Consider the following 18010-nt stretch of genomic DNA (forward strand, 5'->3'; position numbering starts at 1 on the left):
TGAAACGGTTTCCACTGCTTCATATTAACTTCGTGCTCGATTAAGTGAGAGAGCTTATCCATACAGATGACAAAAAGATAAGGTGACAAAGGATCACCTTGTTGAATTCCCCGTTGAGGCCGAAAGAATTCATTTTTGCAACCATTCCAATTGTCGTTCGTCTCTACACTCACCACTCCATGCATGATAACATTAATAATCTCACTTGGTAAACCTACTTCTTCCAACATCCTCCAAATAAACTCCCAATTCAGCTTATCATAAGCTTTGGAGAGGTCGATTTTAATAGCAAAACAACCTTTTTTACCGTTCTTCCTTTGCATGGTATGGATCACCTCGTTAACGATGATGATATTTTCATGGATCGATCTACCTGGGACAAATCCCGTTTGAAACGGGGAAATAATCTGGTGCATGATTGATTTCATTCTCCCAACTATTACCTTGCTAATCACCTTGTATAAGGTACTGCACAAGGAGATAGGGCGAAATTGAGCAACAGTCTGCGGTTGCTCCACTTTGGGGATGAGACAGATATCCGTTTTGTTGCACTCCACCAGCAAACTAGGCTTCTTCCAGACATCTTTCACAAAATTAATCAGGTTTGGACCAACTGTCTCCCAATCTTTTTGATAGAAACCCGGTGGAAACCCATCTGGCCCTGGAGCTTTCCAAGGCTTCATTGAGAATAAGGCCCGCTTAACTTCTGCCTCATTGATATCATCCTTCAGGCTCTCCAACTTCTTCTCATCAATCCTCGGATAGCTTACATGCGACGGGCTCCAATTACACCAACTCTTATTACAAGTAAAGAGCTTCTTATAGAAATCAGTGACGTGAGCCTTTAGGGTTTCTTGATCACTAATCCAGTTTCCACCTTCATCCTTGAGCATCAAAATCTTGTTCCTTCTTCTTCTATTGACTGTTTTCATATGGTAATAACTTGTATTTCTGTCTCCATCTGACAACCACTGTGTCCTCGATCGTTGGAACCGCATGATCTCCTCCTTATTAAGAATATCACTAACCTCCTGTTGGATCTGCTTCTCTAACCTTCTCATGCCACCATAATTATCTCTAGCTTGCAGTTTCCTCTGAACCCCTTCCAGCCTCCTCATCAGCACCTTTTTCATATGTTTAATTTTATCAAAAGAGTCAAACTTCCACTTATCAATCCCACGCGTTACATTTCCAAGATTGACAAAGATAGATTGCTCTTCTTGCCACACCTCCTGCAGCATACTCTTATAAGTCTCATTCAACATCCACACACTCTTGAATCTGAAAGGCCGCTTTTGACTAAGAAAAAAAATCCCCCAAAGGCTTAACAAGGATGGGATGATGATCTGAAAAATCCACTCTCGGCAACACTTTAACGTAAGCTTCCGGAAAATGAAAGTTTCACTCATCATTACTCAAACCTCTATCTAATTTTTCATAGATTCTTTGACCTCCATGAAATATCGGGCCTCTCCAAGTAAACAAAGGTCCACGCGTCTCCATATCCGAGACCTGACAATCATCCATTCTCTTCCTCATTTTTTCGCATCTAGTCACTGAAGCTGGCAAACCTCCTTTTTTCTCACTCCTCCTAGCAATGTCATTAAAATCTCCCACAATCAACCACGGTTCCTTCATGTTACTAGCAAGCTTTTTTAGCTCCTCCCACACCAGGTTCTTGCTAATATCGTTAGGGCTTGCGTAAACAGTCGTACACCACCAGACCTTACCATGCTCCATGTTCACCTTCACGTGAATAAACTGTCTATCATTAATGCTCACATTAACATTAATCTCCTTTGTTTTCCAAGCTATAACAATGCCCCCTGCAAATCCTATGTTATCATTGGCCTCCATAGCGTCAAAGCCCAGCTTCTTAAAAGGATCTTTCAGCTTTCCCGGATCGCATCTCGTCTCAACAACAATAAACACACTCGGTTTATAGTTATCAATGTACCGTTAGCCGTACCGGAGCTGCTCACAAACCCTAGGAGAGGATTTTCCATCTTTCCCACAACTTTAAATGGAATTAATTGAAATAATTTTAATTGATTATTCTTGATAATTCATATCAGTTAGCTTAATTAATCAACTTTAATAAATTAATTTTTCTATTTAACCATCATCCACTTGGTTATTTGTTATGTGCTTCTTTCTAGTTTCCATATGACAAATGTACTCCCATCCCTTGATTGTAACTACTTACACTATTTTTTTTATTCTTTTGGGTTCGTTAGCTTAATTGAATTAATTAACAATTTGACCTCTTAAAATCAATATTCTTTCAAAATGAAAATGCTTGATCCAACGTCAAATTATTTTCAAATCAAATTCAATCGAAGGCAACGCAAACGCTTGATTCAACGTCAAGTGTCTTTTATCCGTCCATTCAAATCTTTTCATAATTTGTTAAACACTTGATCCAACGTCAAGTTGTCTTAACGTTTTCAAAGTTTTTCACAATAAAATCGAAAGATAAAGGATCGGAGGATGCACATCCTTTTTGAAACCTTACTGGTCAAGCGCTTTGTGCACACCTTGTTCAAAAAGACTATTAGTCTTTCGACCTAAAATATTTTAACTAAACTTGGAATAAGGTGACAATTGGATGCACATCCATGTGAAACCCGGGTAAATGAGCGTTGTGCACACCTTGTTCAAACTTTTACTAATATTCCGCAAAGATCAATTTTCATAAACTTATAAGGGACAATTGGATTCACATCCATGTGGAACCCTTGGGTAAACGAGCGATTCGTGCACACCTTGCTCAAATGGTTTTCCGACTCCATATAAAATCAATTTCAACACATTTAAACCTTTTTCCATTTGCCTTTTGCCTTTTAAATTCAAAATCTTTTCATAAAACGAAAGACCCTCCGTCCATTCCGCGATGATGCAAACAACACGTCCACATGAGAATATCAAACATTTTCCGCTCGAATATGATGATGGCATAAATCTGTGCTCATCCAGATTAACTCATCCATTCTTGAAGCGATGCAATGTTCAATTATCCATGTTATGGGCAACAATATTTTCGGTTCGAATGCAACTTGAGAATCTTTCGCTAAAATCGACCAATCCAGAAACATTTGCTACACAAAACTACATAGCCTTGAGTTCTCCATTGTACCTGGAGATACGTAGGAGTGAGATCCAAAATCTCGTCAGACACAATAATAAAAAACCCTAAAAAACATTTCCTTTTTTTTCTCGCTTAATAAGTAGAAGATCACAACTAACATCAAGCTAACACTCATTCACAAGACTAACTACACGGGTCTCGTTGAGTACAACGAATGTGGGGGTTATAATGCCTTTCCCTTGCATAATGAACTCTCGAACCTGCTCTTGGTTGCGACGACTATTTTTTCTTCAGTTTTATCAATATTTTTCCTTTCCTTTTTGAAATGAATAAAGTTTGGTGGCAACTCTGTTGTATTTCGAGCATGCGATACGTTCAGATATTTTTTACGTTGTGACACTAAGCATTGTAATCTATTTAATCAAACAGTCATGAAATATAATAGTGGTCACTGGTCAATATTAACAACAATGGAAGGAGTTTTTCTTGTGTCATCTGAATATATCCATCAAACTAGGGATGTCAATTGTCATTTGTTAATGGAGATCTTTTTGGGGATTATCTGTTCGGAGCACCGAAATTGGGGATTTTTTTCGCGTGGGAATGGGGATGGAGGGAAAATTTCTCCCGATGACACTTTGGGACGGGGATTGGGAAAGTACCCTCCGCCCCATAGATTCCCCGACTCCGACCATATTATTTAACTTTTTATATTTTATGCATTATATAATATATAATTATATAATTTTACATTAAAAATATTAATGTATTAGAAAAGTGCACCCAATACATATAATGTACACATTTTCTTCTCCCTTTCTTTTCTCAATTATCTTTGTCTTCTCCATTCATCGCCTCCTCTATTCTGATCATCACAACAACCACTCTCATTTGTTCATTGTGTTTATGGTAATTACTCTTCAAATTCACTTTACTTCCACTAGTAACATGTTTTTCATTCAATTAATAAATTAGTAGATATGGATTTGCCACACTCACATATGATAAATGTGTTTTTCATAGATGTCTTTTTATTTTTAAAAAAAGAAAGTGTAAAATATATGTGTTTTCTTTTAAAAGGAAAAAAATAACGAAATACTCATAGTTTTGATCGGAAAATATAATTTTTATTTTTAAGATTTAATCTCTATGGATCTCCGTGGGGATCTGTGTGGATATGGATGGCGGAAAATATTTTCCTATGACAGGGATTGGAGATGAGAATGAGGAATAAATTTGAGAATGGAGCAAGGAAGCATCCTTCAAACATTCTCAGCCCTGTTGACATCCCTACATCAACCATAAATAAGCAAAAGCAGTTGAACAAAAATTATACATGCTATAATAAACGTACTTTTGTTTGTTTGTATTGTAAATCATGCATTTTACACTACTGTAAATCATACATTTATTAACCATAAGTTGACACAACAAACTCATGGACACACTTAATATGTGTTGTTATTCTCATTAATAACTTATGATATATATATATATATATATATATATATATATATATATATATATATATATATATATATATATATATATATATATATATATATATATATATATATATATATATATAGGATTAAATATGTTTTTAGTCCCTATAAATATGCGACCCTGCATTTTTAGTTCCTATAAAATTTTTCTTCAATGAATGGTCCTTCTAAAATTTTTATGCATGCAATTTCAGTCCCGGCTGTTTTCTAAAATTTTGAAAACTGTTTAATTACCCTTTAATTTTTAAATTTTTTAATAATTTTTTTATATATGTTTAGAATACTGTAAAATATTTATTTACCAAGTTTTAGAATTTTTTAAAACGAGAAGAATTAAATATGAATTTTTCAAATTTCAAAAAATAATGATAAAAGTAATGAAAATCTCAAATTAGAAATTAAATTTTGAGTTTCCTTTTTTTCTACGAACTTTTTAAAACATTACGAATATGTCTGCAAAATAATCATTCTAAAATGCACATCGGTTTGACAGTAGGGACTGAAACTAGGTGCATAATAATTTTATAAGGACCATTCATTGAAGGAAAATCTTATAGGGACTAAAAACGTATTTAACCCATATATATGATTTTAACTTAATCACTTAATCACTTTATTTTTTACATTATTTTTTTATTGCAGTTAATTTTATGATAGTTTTTATAATTATTGCAGTTAATCTCCTAAGAAAACACAATGATAGTTTTTATACATTATTTTTTTATTGCAGTTAATTTTATGATATATATGATTTTAACTTAATCACTTTATCATCTTTTTAATCATGTTTTGATTATTATTTTAATATAATTATAGGTGAATACATATTTTGAATTCTGATTTTATAATACAATTGATACTATATTAAATGGTGGGATTTATTTTGATAATGGTTTAATAGTTCATTTCTTATATTGTTTTGAATTTCTCAATAGTGTTCTTTTTAAAGTTATTGTTTTGAATTGCATTTGTGACAAATTTAAAAAGAGAAAATATTTCATATAATTTTTGTGTATGAATTAATCAAATTGAACTTTTTCTTCTCTATCTAAAATATAACGATAAGTTTTTCATAAATACCTTTAACAAATTATTATTAACGAATATATATCTATAACTTGTAATTTTTTTTAATAACTTGTGATATACTCAATTCTGTTATTTTATATAGACAAATAATTTATTTATATTTTAAGAATACAAAAAAATGTGTTCTGGCCTAAAAAGAACACAATATTTGTCTTTCTATATTATTTTTTATATATAATTTAATTTGAAGATATATAGTTGTTTTTCTATATTATTATTTTTTTATATTTTAATTTGAAGATATATTTAGGTGAATTCACTATAAGAAAATTTGAAAATTTATTTTGTGGGTTGTTTTTGTATTCAGTGTAGTTGTGAACTATTCCTCTTTGTATACCTACTATAAAAATTTGAAAATTTATTTTGTGGGTTGTTTTTGTATTCAGTGTAGTTGTGAACTATTCCTCTTTGTAGACCTACTATACAAATTTGAAAATTTATTTGAAAATTTATTTTGTGGTTTGTTTGTGTATTCAGTGTAGTTGTGAAAGTATTTCTATTTGTAGACCTACTATGTCAATCGATGATTAAATTAAGAGGAGAACATATGCTATATCAATTTTTATGCTATTTTAATGATAAATTTTGTTAATAAACAAGCTACTTTTATGAACCAAATTTGTTTAAAACAATAGTATAATTAAAGTTTTATTAAATGCAATCAACAAAACTATTCATGGATTTGACATGGAACGAAGCGGAGATTTGCTCTAATTATTGTTGAATTTTATCTACAAGATTAAAGAAAAAAAAATCAAAAAAACTTCAAGAAATAATCTTGATTACAATGGTAAAAAGTATTGAAGATTAAAAAGGTAGATAATAGTTATGAATGGTTGGTCTAGAAAAAATAGTTAAATTAATAAAAATGATTAACTCCAAAATTAAGAAAAAGGTAATTTAAATAGTTTTTTTTGGATGATTATAAATAATTGGATTATAATCCAAATAATCACGTAATCTATTTTAATGGGATAATTAGATATTAAAATTTCTTTTTAATTACAATTTTATATTTAAGAAACGACATGGATAAATAAGAATGAGATCAATACCGTGCTGCAATGTGGATATATTATAGAGTTAAATACGTTTTTAGTCCCTATAAATATGCGACCCTGCATTTTTAGTCCCTATAAGATTTTTCTTCAATGAATGGTCCTTATAAAATTATTATGCACCTAGTTTTAGTCCCTACTGTCAAACCGATGTGCATTTTAGAATGATTATTTTGCTGACATATTCGTAATGTTTTAAAAAGTTCCTAGAAAAAAAGGAAACTCAAAATTTAATTTCTAATTTGAGATTTTCATTACTTTTATCATTATTTTTTGAAATTTGAAAAATTCATATTTAATTCTTCTCGTTTTAAAAAAATCTAAAACTTGGTAAATAAATATTTTACAGTATTCTAAACATATATAAAAAAAATTATTAAAAAATTTAAAAATTAAAGGGTAGTTAAACAGTTTTTAAAATTTTAGAAAATAGCAGGGACTGAAATTGCATGCATAAAAATTTTAGAAGGACCATTCATTAAAGAAAAATTTTATAGGGACTAAAAATGCAGGGTCGCATATTTATAGGGACTAAAAACATATTTAACCCTATATTATAATTACAATTTCAATGTTGATTGATTTTTACTTTCTTTGTCTTAGTTGCACTTAGATATTAAAATATTGAGATAGACATATATGCCATCCTGTAGCACTACTTAGAATTATTAAATTCATATAAAACCATAAACCAATTTCAATTTGTCTTATAATCTCTCTAGATCCATATATTAAGTCCCTCAAAAGTTAATACTCTTACCATAGGTGTTGGAAAAATCAAGTTTATCTTATCATCTTTAGATCCATGTTCAGTCACTCAAAAGTTGATATTAATATGATATATGTTGATAAAATCAAATAAATGTCAGAAAAGTCAAATAAATATTCTCTAAAAAAAGTTTTTTTTCATTACTTTCACACTTTTTTTAATTAGTTTTTGACAATCCTATAACACTTATATCACATATGTCAGACAACTCAAATTAGTGTTTCAAATAAAAATAGGTCCTTTTCTTTTCTTCAACAGACTTTTATATTTTTTCTTTGGACAACAACATATCTTCAAACTTTCTCTTTCTCTCCAACCATTAGAACACTTCACCTCAAATTTCCTCTTTCTCTCCAACCATCATAACACCTTCACCTTCACGCTTCTTATATGAAATTCTTCTTCTTCTACTTCCAAAAGTATTTCTCCTCTTCTCTTTTCCTCTCAATTTCAAATTTTCCTCAGTCGTTCACGTCAATCTCAATCCCCTCTCACCAATGACAGTACCACCTTATCTCCTTCTCCTTCAAACCTTTGGTGGAGATACATGGCTTCTTTCACCAGAACGTAACTCTCTTATCTCTCTCACTCTTTAAATAATGTTGGAACTATTGGTCTCGTAGATCATCGCAAAACCACACCAAACGTTCCAATCACTAGAGTAAAAATCGATTTCTTCTCTTTCAAATTTGAAATGAAATGAAACTTAGGTTTCAATTGATTATGTTTTAGAGCTGATGCAGTTTTTGTTAATTGTATGTACTTGCTGATGAAGGGAAAATAAATTATCTAGGACGAAGACAAAAAAATGTGAATTATGAGATATATTTGCTTATTCGTTTTAGATTTATTCTCACATTCTATTTTAAATTTATCTATTATTTAATCCTTTTTGAAATGTTAATTTTTTCTTATTTTGCATATGGTAGATTTATCTCTTGAAAATCTATTCTTTTTCCACCCTACACTAAAATGATGGTTAGGGATCACATCTCAATCTTTGAATTTTATGTTGCTTTATTTTAGTTTTGTATATGCACATCATCTGTTTGGTAAAAAGTTGTAGAGAATTATCACCAACATTATCATGACTTGTGAGGTTTATCTTATGGTTCTTCAAGTAAAGTCAGTTTGCGATTTATATTTCTGACGATTTGATGAAGATTCATTCATGTATTTTACTAATTGTAATAAAATGATGCAATCTTACAGGACATTGACTACTCATGTGGGGCTTATTAAATGCACGAGGTCTATTAAGGAGTATGTGTTTGTCGCGTCAGAATATATGGTAGTAATAACGTTAGAAGATCACCCTACTCCTGGTCTTCAAGTCAAAGTGGCTCAAGTTAGTTACTTGGAATTCTATTGGGATTCAAAATGCTTACATTCAAGGTGCTCATACTGAGACCTTGGCTTTGGTTGAGTCGCATCTATTCAAGATAAAGATAGTAAAATCCACGACAATGTTTGATGTCATGCACGTCCATACTCGATTATGGTAAGCACAAACTACAATAACCAATTACATGAGGGAAAGAATTAGATTTTGGTTGGCAACACAAATGAAAGAAAAAATTTGCATGTCAAATATGTATATGTTGTTAACATCAAGCATGTTCTGTATTTGTTTCCATAGTTTATGCTATTGCATTTTTATTCAATTGCTAACCTTCAACAAAATTAACCAAAATTGAGTTGTGTTGTAATGAACGCCGTCAAGAAAAAATTAAAACTATGAGAAAGATTGAGTTTCTTGAACAAACATATGAAATCTTTCAGTTTTACGAAAGAGAGTGTAGAGTGAAGAAGAACAAATTAGGATTGATTATAAATGTTTTTGTTGTGAAATTGATGCAAAGAACAAAGTGTAATAGGTTTTTTTTTCTTGGCAAGAAACCCACAAGGGTAGGAAAGAGGGAAGCAGGAAGAACACAATGAAATTGGTTATAAATTGTTATTCTTTACTTTCTCTTCGAAATAAGATTACAAGTGTTACAAAATAACAAATAACCTTTGTCCCCCTAATTAAGATTTGCAGTCGCAATGATGAGAGACTAGTATGCCATTTAAAATAAAATTGACATACTAAACTAATGGGCTTTTACACACATACCCATTACACAAGTTGACTTAAACAATTGGGCTAACAAACAGGCTCAATTCAACATGCTAACAATCCTGGTATATTTTGACTACAACATATGAGCAGACTTTGAAGACATGCTAATTTCCTATCGAATTATCGAATCAAGAAGATACCTTTCGACCCTACTTGAGTTCGATCCAATATCTCACAAATCTCCATCTTGGAACAAACTCTATAACATCAGGGAACAAACTAGATTTCTTCATGCAACTTTATCAACTGCATAATGCCCTTCAACGCTTATACCCAACCATGCTGAACCAGTAGGGCTTTCATTTTCAAAAGCCACATACTGAAATCGTTCACTCCAGTGAAATTTTCAATCGCATGCTTTGTTGACGATATTCTTATCCACACTCACCGCACCAATTTTTTGTGAAATCGGTGTCAAGAACAAAGTATAATTGGTTTCTTTTCTTGGCAAGAAACCCACAAGGGTGGGAAAGAGGGAAGCAAGAGGAACACAATGAAATTGGTTATAAACTGTTATTCTTTACTTTCTCTTCGAAACAAGATTACAAGTATTACAAAATAACAAATAACCTCTCTCACCCTAATTAGGATTTGCAATGTGCAATTATGAAAGACTATTATGCTATTTATAATAAAACTAACACACTAAACTAATGGGCTTTTACACACAGACCCATTACACAAGCGAACTTAGGAAACAAGCTAACTTAAACAATTGAGCATAACAAACAGGCTCAGTTCGACATGCTAACAATCCTCGCATATTTCAACTATATCATGTGAACAGACTTCGACGACATGCTAATTTCCTATCAAATTGTCGAACCAAGAAGCTACCCTTTGACCCTACTAGAGTTCGATTCGATATCTCACAGTTTTACTATTCACTTTCTCAATTAGAGTTAAAAGATTACAAGTGAAATACAACAACCAGTACCCTCTCAACAATTTGAGAGAACCAGTCTATATATAGACCATTAGCTAACTTAAGCAATTGGGCTAACAAATTGGCTCAATTCGACATGCTAACAACATAGCATATTTCGACAACTGCATGCTTGAACGGACTTCGACTACAGTATGCAAGAATTTGAATTCTGTCGAACCAACCATTATCGACATTAACGAGACTAAAGTTCGATCCAATTACCACAAATCTCCACCTTGGAACAAAATCTACAACATCAAGGAAACAAACTAGTTTCTTCATGCAGCTTTATCAACTACAGACAGTGAAAAAACTTACGACTTGGCAATGTCTTGGTGATCATATCAGCATCATTGTCTTCAATTGAAACCTTCAACATTTGGACTTCTCCGTGCTTGATTCTCTCTCTGACGAAATGCAACATCACATCAATGTGCTTGATTCGCTCATGATAGTCTGAATCCTTCGACAGGTGCATTGCACTTTGGTTGTCACATTTAATAATGATTGCCTGACCTTGAAGTTCCAACTCCTTAGCAAAACCTTCAAGTCACAATGCTTCTTTCACAACTTCAGTTAGGGAAATATATTCCACTTTGATGGTTGATAAAACAACAATCTTCTGAAGTGTCTCTTTCCAACTGATTGTTATACAAAATATAAGTGAAAACATATCTAGAGATAGATTTTCTGGAATTCTTACAGCATGCATAATCAGAGTCGACAAATCCTTCAATTTCTACTTTGCTATCATCACCACAGGCTCCATCATAAATTAGGGTTCTGCTCAGAGACACATTTATGTACCTTAGAATCCACTTCAATGCTTGTCAGCGCGTCTTTCTAGAATTGGCCATATACCTACTTATAAGACTTACTGCATATATTATGTCTAGCATAATACAGACCATATCATACATCAAAGAACCTACTATGTTAGCATATGATATGCTATTCATATATGTTCTTTCGACCTCATTATTGAGACACTGAGTTATACTAAACTTGAATTGAGGATTTATCGAAGTCACAACAGGCTTTGAATTTGACATACCAAACTTATCGGGAATCTTCCATATGTATGTCTCTTGCTATGAGAATATCATCCACATAAAGCAACAAAATAACAAATGAACTTCCAGGTTGAAATCTGAATAAACAATGGTCGAGCTGACTTCTAGTGAAACCTATGTGTGTCATGAACTTGTCGAATCTCCTATTCCATTGTCGAGGAGATTATTTTAGGCCATACAAAGACCTATTCAATTTGCACACATAATCCTCCTTGCTTATTTTTCATACCCTTCAAATTGCTTCATGAAGATAGATTGTTTCATATAGGTCACCATACAAAGACCTATTATATATTTAACTTCATTAAGAGGATGCAAGGACAAGTATGAAATAAAGTAAAAAAAAAAATTGTTTATCTTTCTTCTCATTTTAGGAGAGACTAGAAAAAGTAATGGAAGCCACACAATTTCATTTTCTCTGCCCTATTTCTTAAAATATATGAAAAATATGTCACATTAGTAATTCAATAAATTCTCACAAAGCATCGTGTGTCTGACATGGCATCCCAAATTGAAAATGAAATCATATACTTGAAGTCTAAAAGCATAGCCTAAGGAATATTCATATCATCTATGACATGGTGTTGATAATCACCGGAGATACAATCTAATTAACATATACATAAACATAACTGCGTACTAGTACATTACAATTTTAAAGGATCAAAAGCAAATGCATATCCTTTAGAGAGCTGCATTCTGTGCACATCAAGTAATTGCTGGGCGAGGCAGTCTTTTCGCAATTTCCTGTCAATATCAACATGTTAATCTTTATGCCTAATGGCAATGTTCAAACTATAAACACTGCCTATCAAAAATATCAGTAATATGGAAGATTCAAGATATTGAGTAAGCTAGTTGACAAAATAAAAAATGGTGACATGAATAGCAATTAAATATGAAGTTACTATAGCACACAAAGCATTGCCAATGAATTTTTGGTCACTTTGCCTATATGTTAGCCTACAGTCCCCTACCACAGAGTTAAACAAGCTGCAAAAAAATCTGCAATTTTTGAATTGCATCAAATCATCAACTCCTTATATTCCAGTTTCCATCAAGTTTCAAATCAAACACCGGCATTGATGGTTCCACCCGTATCATACTCGATTGGGTCTGGATGTGTGGACTGGAGCCAACTTTGGGGCCAGATCTGATTGTTGGTATTGGTGTAGACATTCTCACACTCATTACCCAATTCTTATCATTTTTCCAGGATCTCTCTGACCTGCATCAAACATCTGTATAAAGAGAAGATTCGCACTGCCTTGAGAACACGCATTGTTCTATACTCTACGGCTAGATCAAACCAACTACCAAGCACTAACTTGAGCATTTGAGCAACCTTGCAAGTACCCAGCCTTGTCTATTCTCGTTCTCTGTCATGCACAGTATGTTCAACCATTCATAGATAAACTCTAGAGAATCTCGGATCTCAACAATAATAGATGTGTGGATTTTTTATGATTCAGCAATATATTCTTGGCATTGACAAAGGATGTTCTATGTTGCATATATATATATACTCCCTTATTCCCAATTTATAAGCAAAAAATATTAAAATCACACTTATTAAGATACCAAAACATAATTTCGAGAATGACTTCTGTGTTTTCCTTAGAATAAGTTTAATAGAAAGATGTAAAAACAATTTTAATTAACTATTGATTATGGAGAAAGTGAAAGAGAGAGTAAAATAAATGCAATTTGCATTTATTTTCATCTTGGAATAGAATAAACGTTGATTTTCTTTGCTTATAATTTGGGAAAAGAAAAATAATTTTCTTTTCCTTATAAATTGAGACGGAGGGAGTATATCATGATTTGATTTGAAAACTTGATGGCAACATTGGCAAGGATGTAAGGAACTTATTTTTTGTCCTTAACTAATTTGCAGCTAATTTCTTAATAACAGAGCAGTGTTATTTTCATAGCAAAATCGAGTTTTCTTCTGTATCCTCGATGCATATGCAGCAGGCAACTAAAGGTAGAGCGATTCTTGAGCGGATTGCTCTATAAAAATTGTGTTTTTTCCTGGCCTAAAATATTATTTAGGGCATCTTTGGGAGGGAGATTTTGGAAGGGGAAGGGAGGGTTTTTTTTTTTTTCTAAATTAAATAAGCTAAACTATGTATTTGTTCTTTTCATATATTTTTTTTTAAACTTCAAATATAGATATTAAAATAAGACTTAGCCGTCCAAAACCCATCTCCCAGACAGACCCTTAGGCTATGTTTGGAAGTTTGGAGGGGAAGGGAGGGGAGTGCTTTGAAAAATAGGAAGGATTGGGGGAAAAGAATAGAAAGATTTTAGTTTGGAGGGTTTGATTTTCTTCATAACACCAAAAACCCCCTAATTTGGGGGAACTCAATTTATATTAAAAGAGGGTTTTGGAGGGCTTAGACAAAATGTTCAAATATAATTTTTGTTGTTATAGTATTTCAAAAAGTAAATATACATTCATGATAAACATTATTTTATCATTCTAAACAAAATCTTTTTTAAAAAAAATGTTAAAAATCTCTATATTTAAAAAAAAAAAAATCAATTTTCGAAGCCCTCCCTTCCCTTCCCCTCCAAACTCCCAAACATAGCCTTATTGGTTATAAGCCCCCTACATCCTCATGCATTCAAAACCATGTTACTTTTGTTTGTAAAAAGATTCAATTTTTCGGGATTTTGTAGGATGGATACCTATACAAGATCATGTTTAGCTCCTCCAATAGGTAATGAGCTTGCTACAATTATCTTCATGCAGCAAGAACATCACAGGGAAGCCTGCTAGTAGCATAGTCAACAAAGTCCTAAGAAGACCAAAGACCAGAGTTAAAACTGAAAATTTACTACTGGCACGGTGGCCTCCGAGAAGTCCCAAAGATCTGCAAGTCAATATCAAACAGTATTCCAACAGTTCCTAAAACATGAGCATGTTTTGATGTAAGCTTCTTGTAGCCAGTGTTTAGAGCTTACGGTTAAACAAACCAAGCGCCATACCATGATCAGCATTCAAACCGGAGCATATCGTTTTATGCACTTTATACTTAATCAAAAACATTGATTACAATTTACCACATCATTTTTATGATACTTTTATCATATATATAACTGTGATTCATAGATATTTAGTTTAACATGGTTCAAAACACTTGTAGTTAGAGTAAGATGTGCTCAACGTCTGTTCCTAACTTCCATAACAATCAGAATAACCAATTATTTTCTTTTATTGATAGGCAAATGTTAGTATGTTAGTAGTTATGTTAATGTTAGTTTTCTATTATTTTGTATTCTCTCCAAATACAAAATCTATGATTAAATTAAACTAAATAACTGACAGAATGCAAATATCAAAGGTACCTCAAACAGTTCATTGATATTATCCGCAGTCTTTGCAGATGTCTCTATAAAAAACATTCCGTTCTTTTCTGAATAGTCCATGCCATCCTTCACGTGAACAAAAAATAAAGCTATATAAGGAATACAAGACATTGCTTTGTTTACTACATAGTTATATTATTTAGGGTTGTTGTACTACCTGAACAGCCACTTCTCGCTTCTCGTGAAGATCAGCTTTATTACCAACCAATGCCATCACTATATCAGGGCTTCCATGTTTTTGTAGCTCCTAAATATTTTTAACATATATTTCAGCTACTAAAACAAAACTGAAAGAATATGTATAAATGACAATATAGAAACAACTGCATGTATACCTTAACCCAGTACTGTGCTTTGGTGAAAGATTCCGGGCTTGTTATATCATAGACAATAACTGCCACCGCTGCACCACGATAATACAGTGGTGCAAGTGCCGCATACCTGAAACAGATAATCAGCAACCAAATTTTTTTTCAGAATGTACATCTTGTTGAAATAAGAAAAGAGGGAATACTTATGAGAATCAAAATATACAGTGAATCATGTGCAAAACGGGAAAGATAAATGAAAGTTACCTCTCTTGACCAGCGGTATCCCATATTTCAAACTTGACTGTTGTGGAGTCTTGAAGAGCAATTGTTTGTGACAAGAAAGATGCTCCAACAGTTACCTTACATTACAAAGTCTAAAAATTATAAGAACTCTAACACGGAATAATTACCATATCTAGTAAACAAATTTTTTACTTCATAGCATATTCCATATTGGAAAAATTTACATTGAAAATACAAAGTGATCAAATCAAAGCAACATATTCTTACCTTGGATGTTGGATCAAACTGACCACGGACAAATCGCAGAACGATACAACTCTTACCAACACCAGAATCACCTAAGAGGACAAGCTGTGTTCAGTGACATTTAAAGGTTAGTTATTAAGTCCTATAAAGATTAAACAGAGAAGTATTTGGGGTGTGAAATAACTTTTTATTAATAACTTCAATTAAATCCCTTCGTTTTTCAAAGACATGCCAAGTCAAAAACAGCACAGTGAGCAGAAATATGTGTGGTATATTTCAATTTACACTCTTATTGGTTTCCATAAACACTTCAACAAATTGTTCTTCAAACCAAAGATAGTATTATAGCAGACCTTATAGGACAGTTTACAGAAAAGAAAATAAATGTACTAAATAATTCACTTCATTCCAAAGGAACAAAAAATATAGTTAAACGGTGCTTTAAACTTTCACAGCTTACTTTAATTAAATCGTACTATTTCTGTTGTCTTTTTCTTTTAAGAAAACAGTTACTCAATCCAAGCAAAAACGGAACTAGTTACTATTTACTATATAAATATAAAATCTGAAGTATTAAGAAACTGTTTGAAACCAGATTTGCACAAAGCTATTCAACAAAACACCAATCCAATGTAGTTCACCAAAGAATCACAATCATGAAAAAAAATTGAGGTAAAGTGAAGCCAAAATCCATAATGAACCATTTGCAACAAAAAGTACTATTAGACACATCCTACAACAAACAATACTAACTTCCTCAGTTAACAACAACAACAACAATCAAGCCTTACCCCACTAAGAGGGGTCGGGTACATGGATCAACTTTTGTCATAATATTCTATACAGGACCATCCTTCCATCCAAATCATTAATCTCGAGATCTTTCTTAATAACTTCTCTTTTAATTTTTCTAGATCTTCCTCTACCTCTAATTAGTTGACTTCACTCCATCTGATTTACTTTCCTCCTTACCACGAAATCTACATGTCTTCTCTCTAAATACCCAAACCACTTAAGTCTATTTTCTACCATCTTCTCTACTACAGGTGCTACTCCAACACTCGCTCTAATATTTTCATTTTTAATCCTATCATGTCTAATCTTACCACACATCCAACGCAACATCCTCATCTTTGCTAGACTTACACTTAATTTATAAAGTCTGATGTATCAAGAACAACAATAACCCCATCAAACCATGTTAGAAAAATAAAACCACGTCGAAGACAGGTATAACAACAACAACAAAAACAAAAAATTGGTTTTCAAAAATTAAAGAATTTAGCATAAAATACCTTGACACGAAGATTCTTAGCATCCTGTCCTCCACCATTCTCTGAATTGGGTCGACCTAGCTGCCCTGCGTCCCTATCTGAAAACACAAAATCAAATTAACCCAAAACCCCACCAAACCCTAAACTCAATAATTAATTCCAATTGACTAAACCCATTGAATACAAACCCAAAATCACATATCAAAACCTAAAAAAATTACAATTTTTCCCAACCCCTTTTCAGCTGCAGGTTAATAGACAAGAATGTCAACAAAAGTTCAAAATTTTACCAAAAGAAGATGAGTAGAAATTGATGATTACCTGGAAAAGAGGAGCCACAACCCATGGCGAGAGAATAAGGGATGATGGGTGATGCTCCACAACACAACACACCACTGATATGAAAAATTGGAAACTTTTTGTTGTTGTTGTTGGTTGGTTGTGAGAGAAATTGGTGTCGTGACAAGGATTCACGATATCTGGGAAAATTGAGGGTTCGGGAATGGATGGATGCTTGGATTGAATTGAATGAATTAGAGTCGTATATCGTGCTTTCCGTGAGGACGAGGATTCCACTTCTCGTAAAATTTAAAAAAAGAATAAAATATTTGCTTTGTAATTTATAAATATTTTCTACTCCTTCTTTACATGTCACATGATTAATGATTATATTTATTTTGGTTACATTTAATGAGTATATTTTATTTTATTTACAAGTAAAAAAAATTCTCATTTGAATTTAATTGATTTTCACAAATGATATAGAACAGTTTATAATCGTCAGATTTTTTTAACTCTCTTTGACTTTTGTTTTAAACACATTTAAAGTAAGTGTTATATAGGAGTGATTGTAATGCATTGATTGAGTAAAAAAATTTGCATTAACAATACATATCAGTTAATTTCTTTAATTAAAATGTCAAGAGAGT

General features: G+C 32.3%; 1 protein-coding gene across 2 annotated transcripts; it reads right to left on the minus strand.

Moving 5' to 3' along the window:
• Positions 1-12058: 12058 nt before the first annotated feature.
• Positions 12059-17690, minus strand: LOC131635584 (ras-related protein RABF1). Of its 2 annotated transcripts, XM_058906219.1 has the most exons (9): positions 17403-17690; positions 17103-17179; positions 15829-15912; positions 15583-15677; positions 15343-15448; positions 15165-15254; positions 14987-15073; positions 14327-14436; positions 12059-12379 (listed from the first exon to the last, which is right to left on the minus strand). In XM_058906219.1, exons 1-8 carry the CDS (start codon positions 17425-17427, stop codon positions 14383-14385), a joined length of 618 nt encoding a protein of 205 aa, XP_058762202.1. In that variant the 5' UTR covers positions 17428-17690; the 3' UTR covers positions 12059-12379; positions 14327-14382. The 2 variants fall into 2 exon arrangements, with proteins under 2 accessions (XP_058762202.1, XP_058762203.1); XM_058906220.1 differs by lacking the exon at positions 14327-14436 and having other exon boundaries at positions 17403-17688.
• Between the last annotated feature and the right edge of the window lie 320 nt (positions 17691-18010).

Source organism: Vicia villosa, unplaced genomic scaffold (assembly GCF_029867415.1).
Source record: "Vicia villosa cultivar HV-30 ecotype Madison, WI unplaced genomic scaffold, Vvil1.0 ctg.001512F_1_1, whole genome shotgun sequence".
Classification (NCBI taxonomy): Eukaryota; Viridiplantae; Streptophyta; class Magnoliopsida; order Fabales; family Fabaceae; genus Vicia; species Vicia villosa.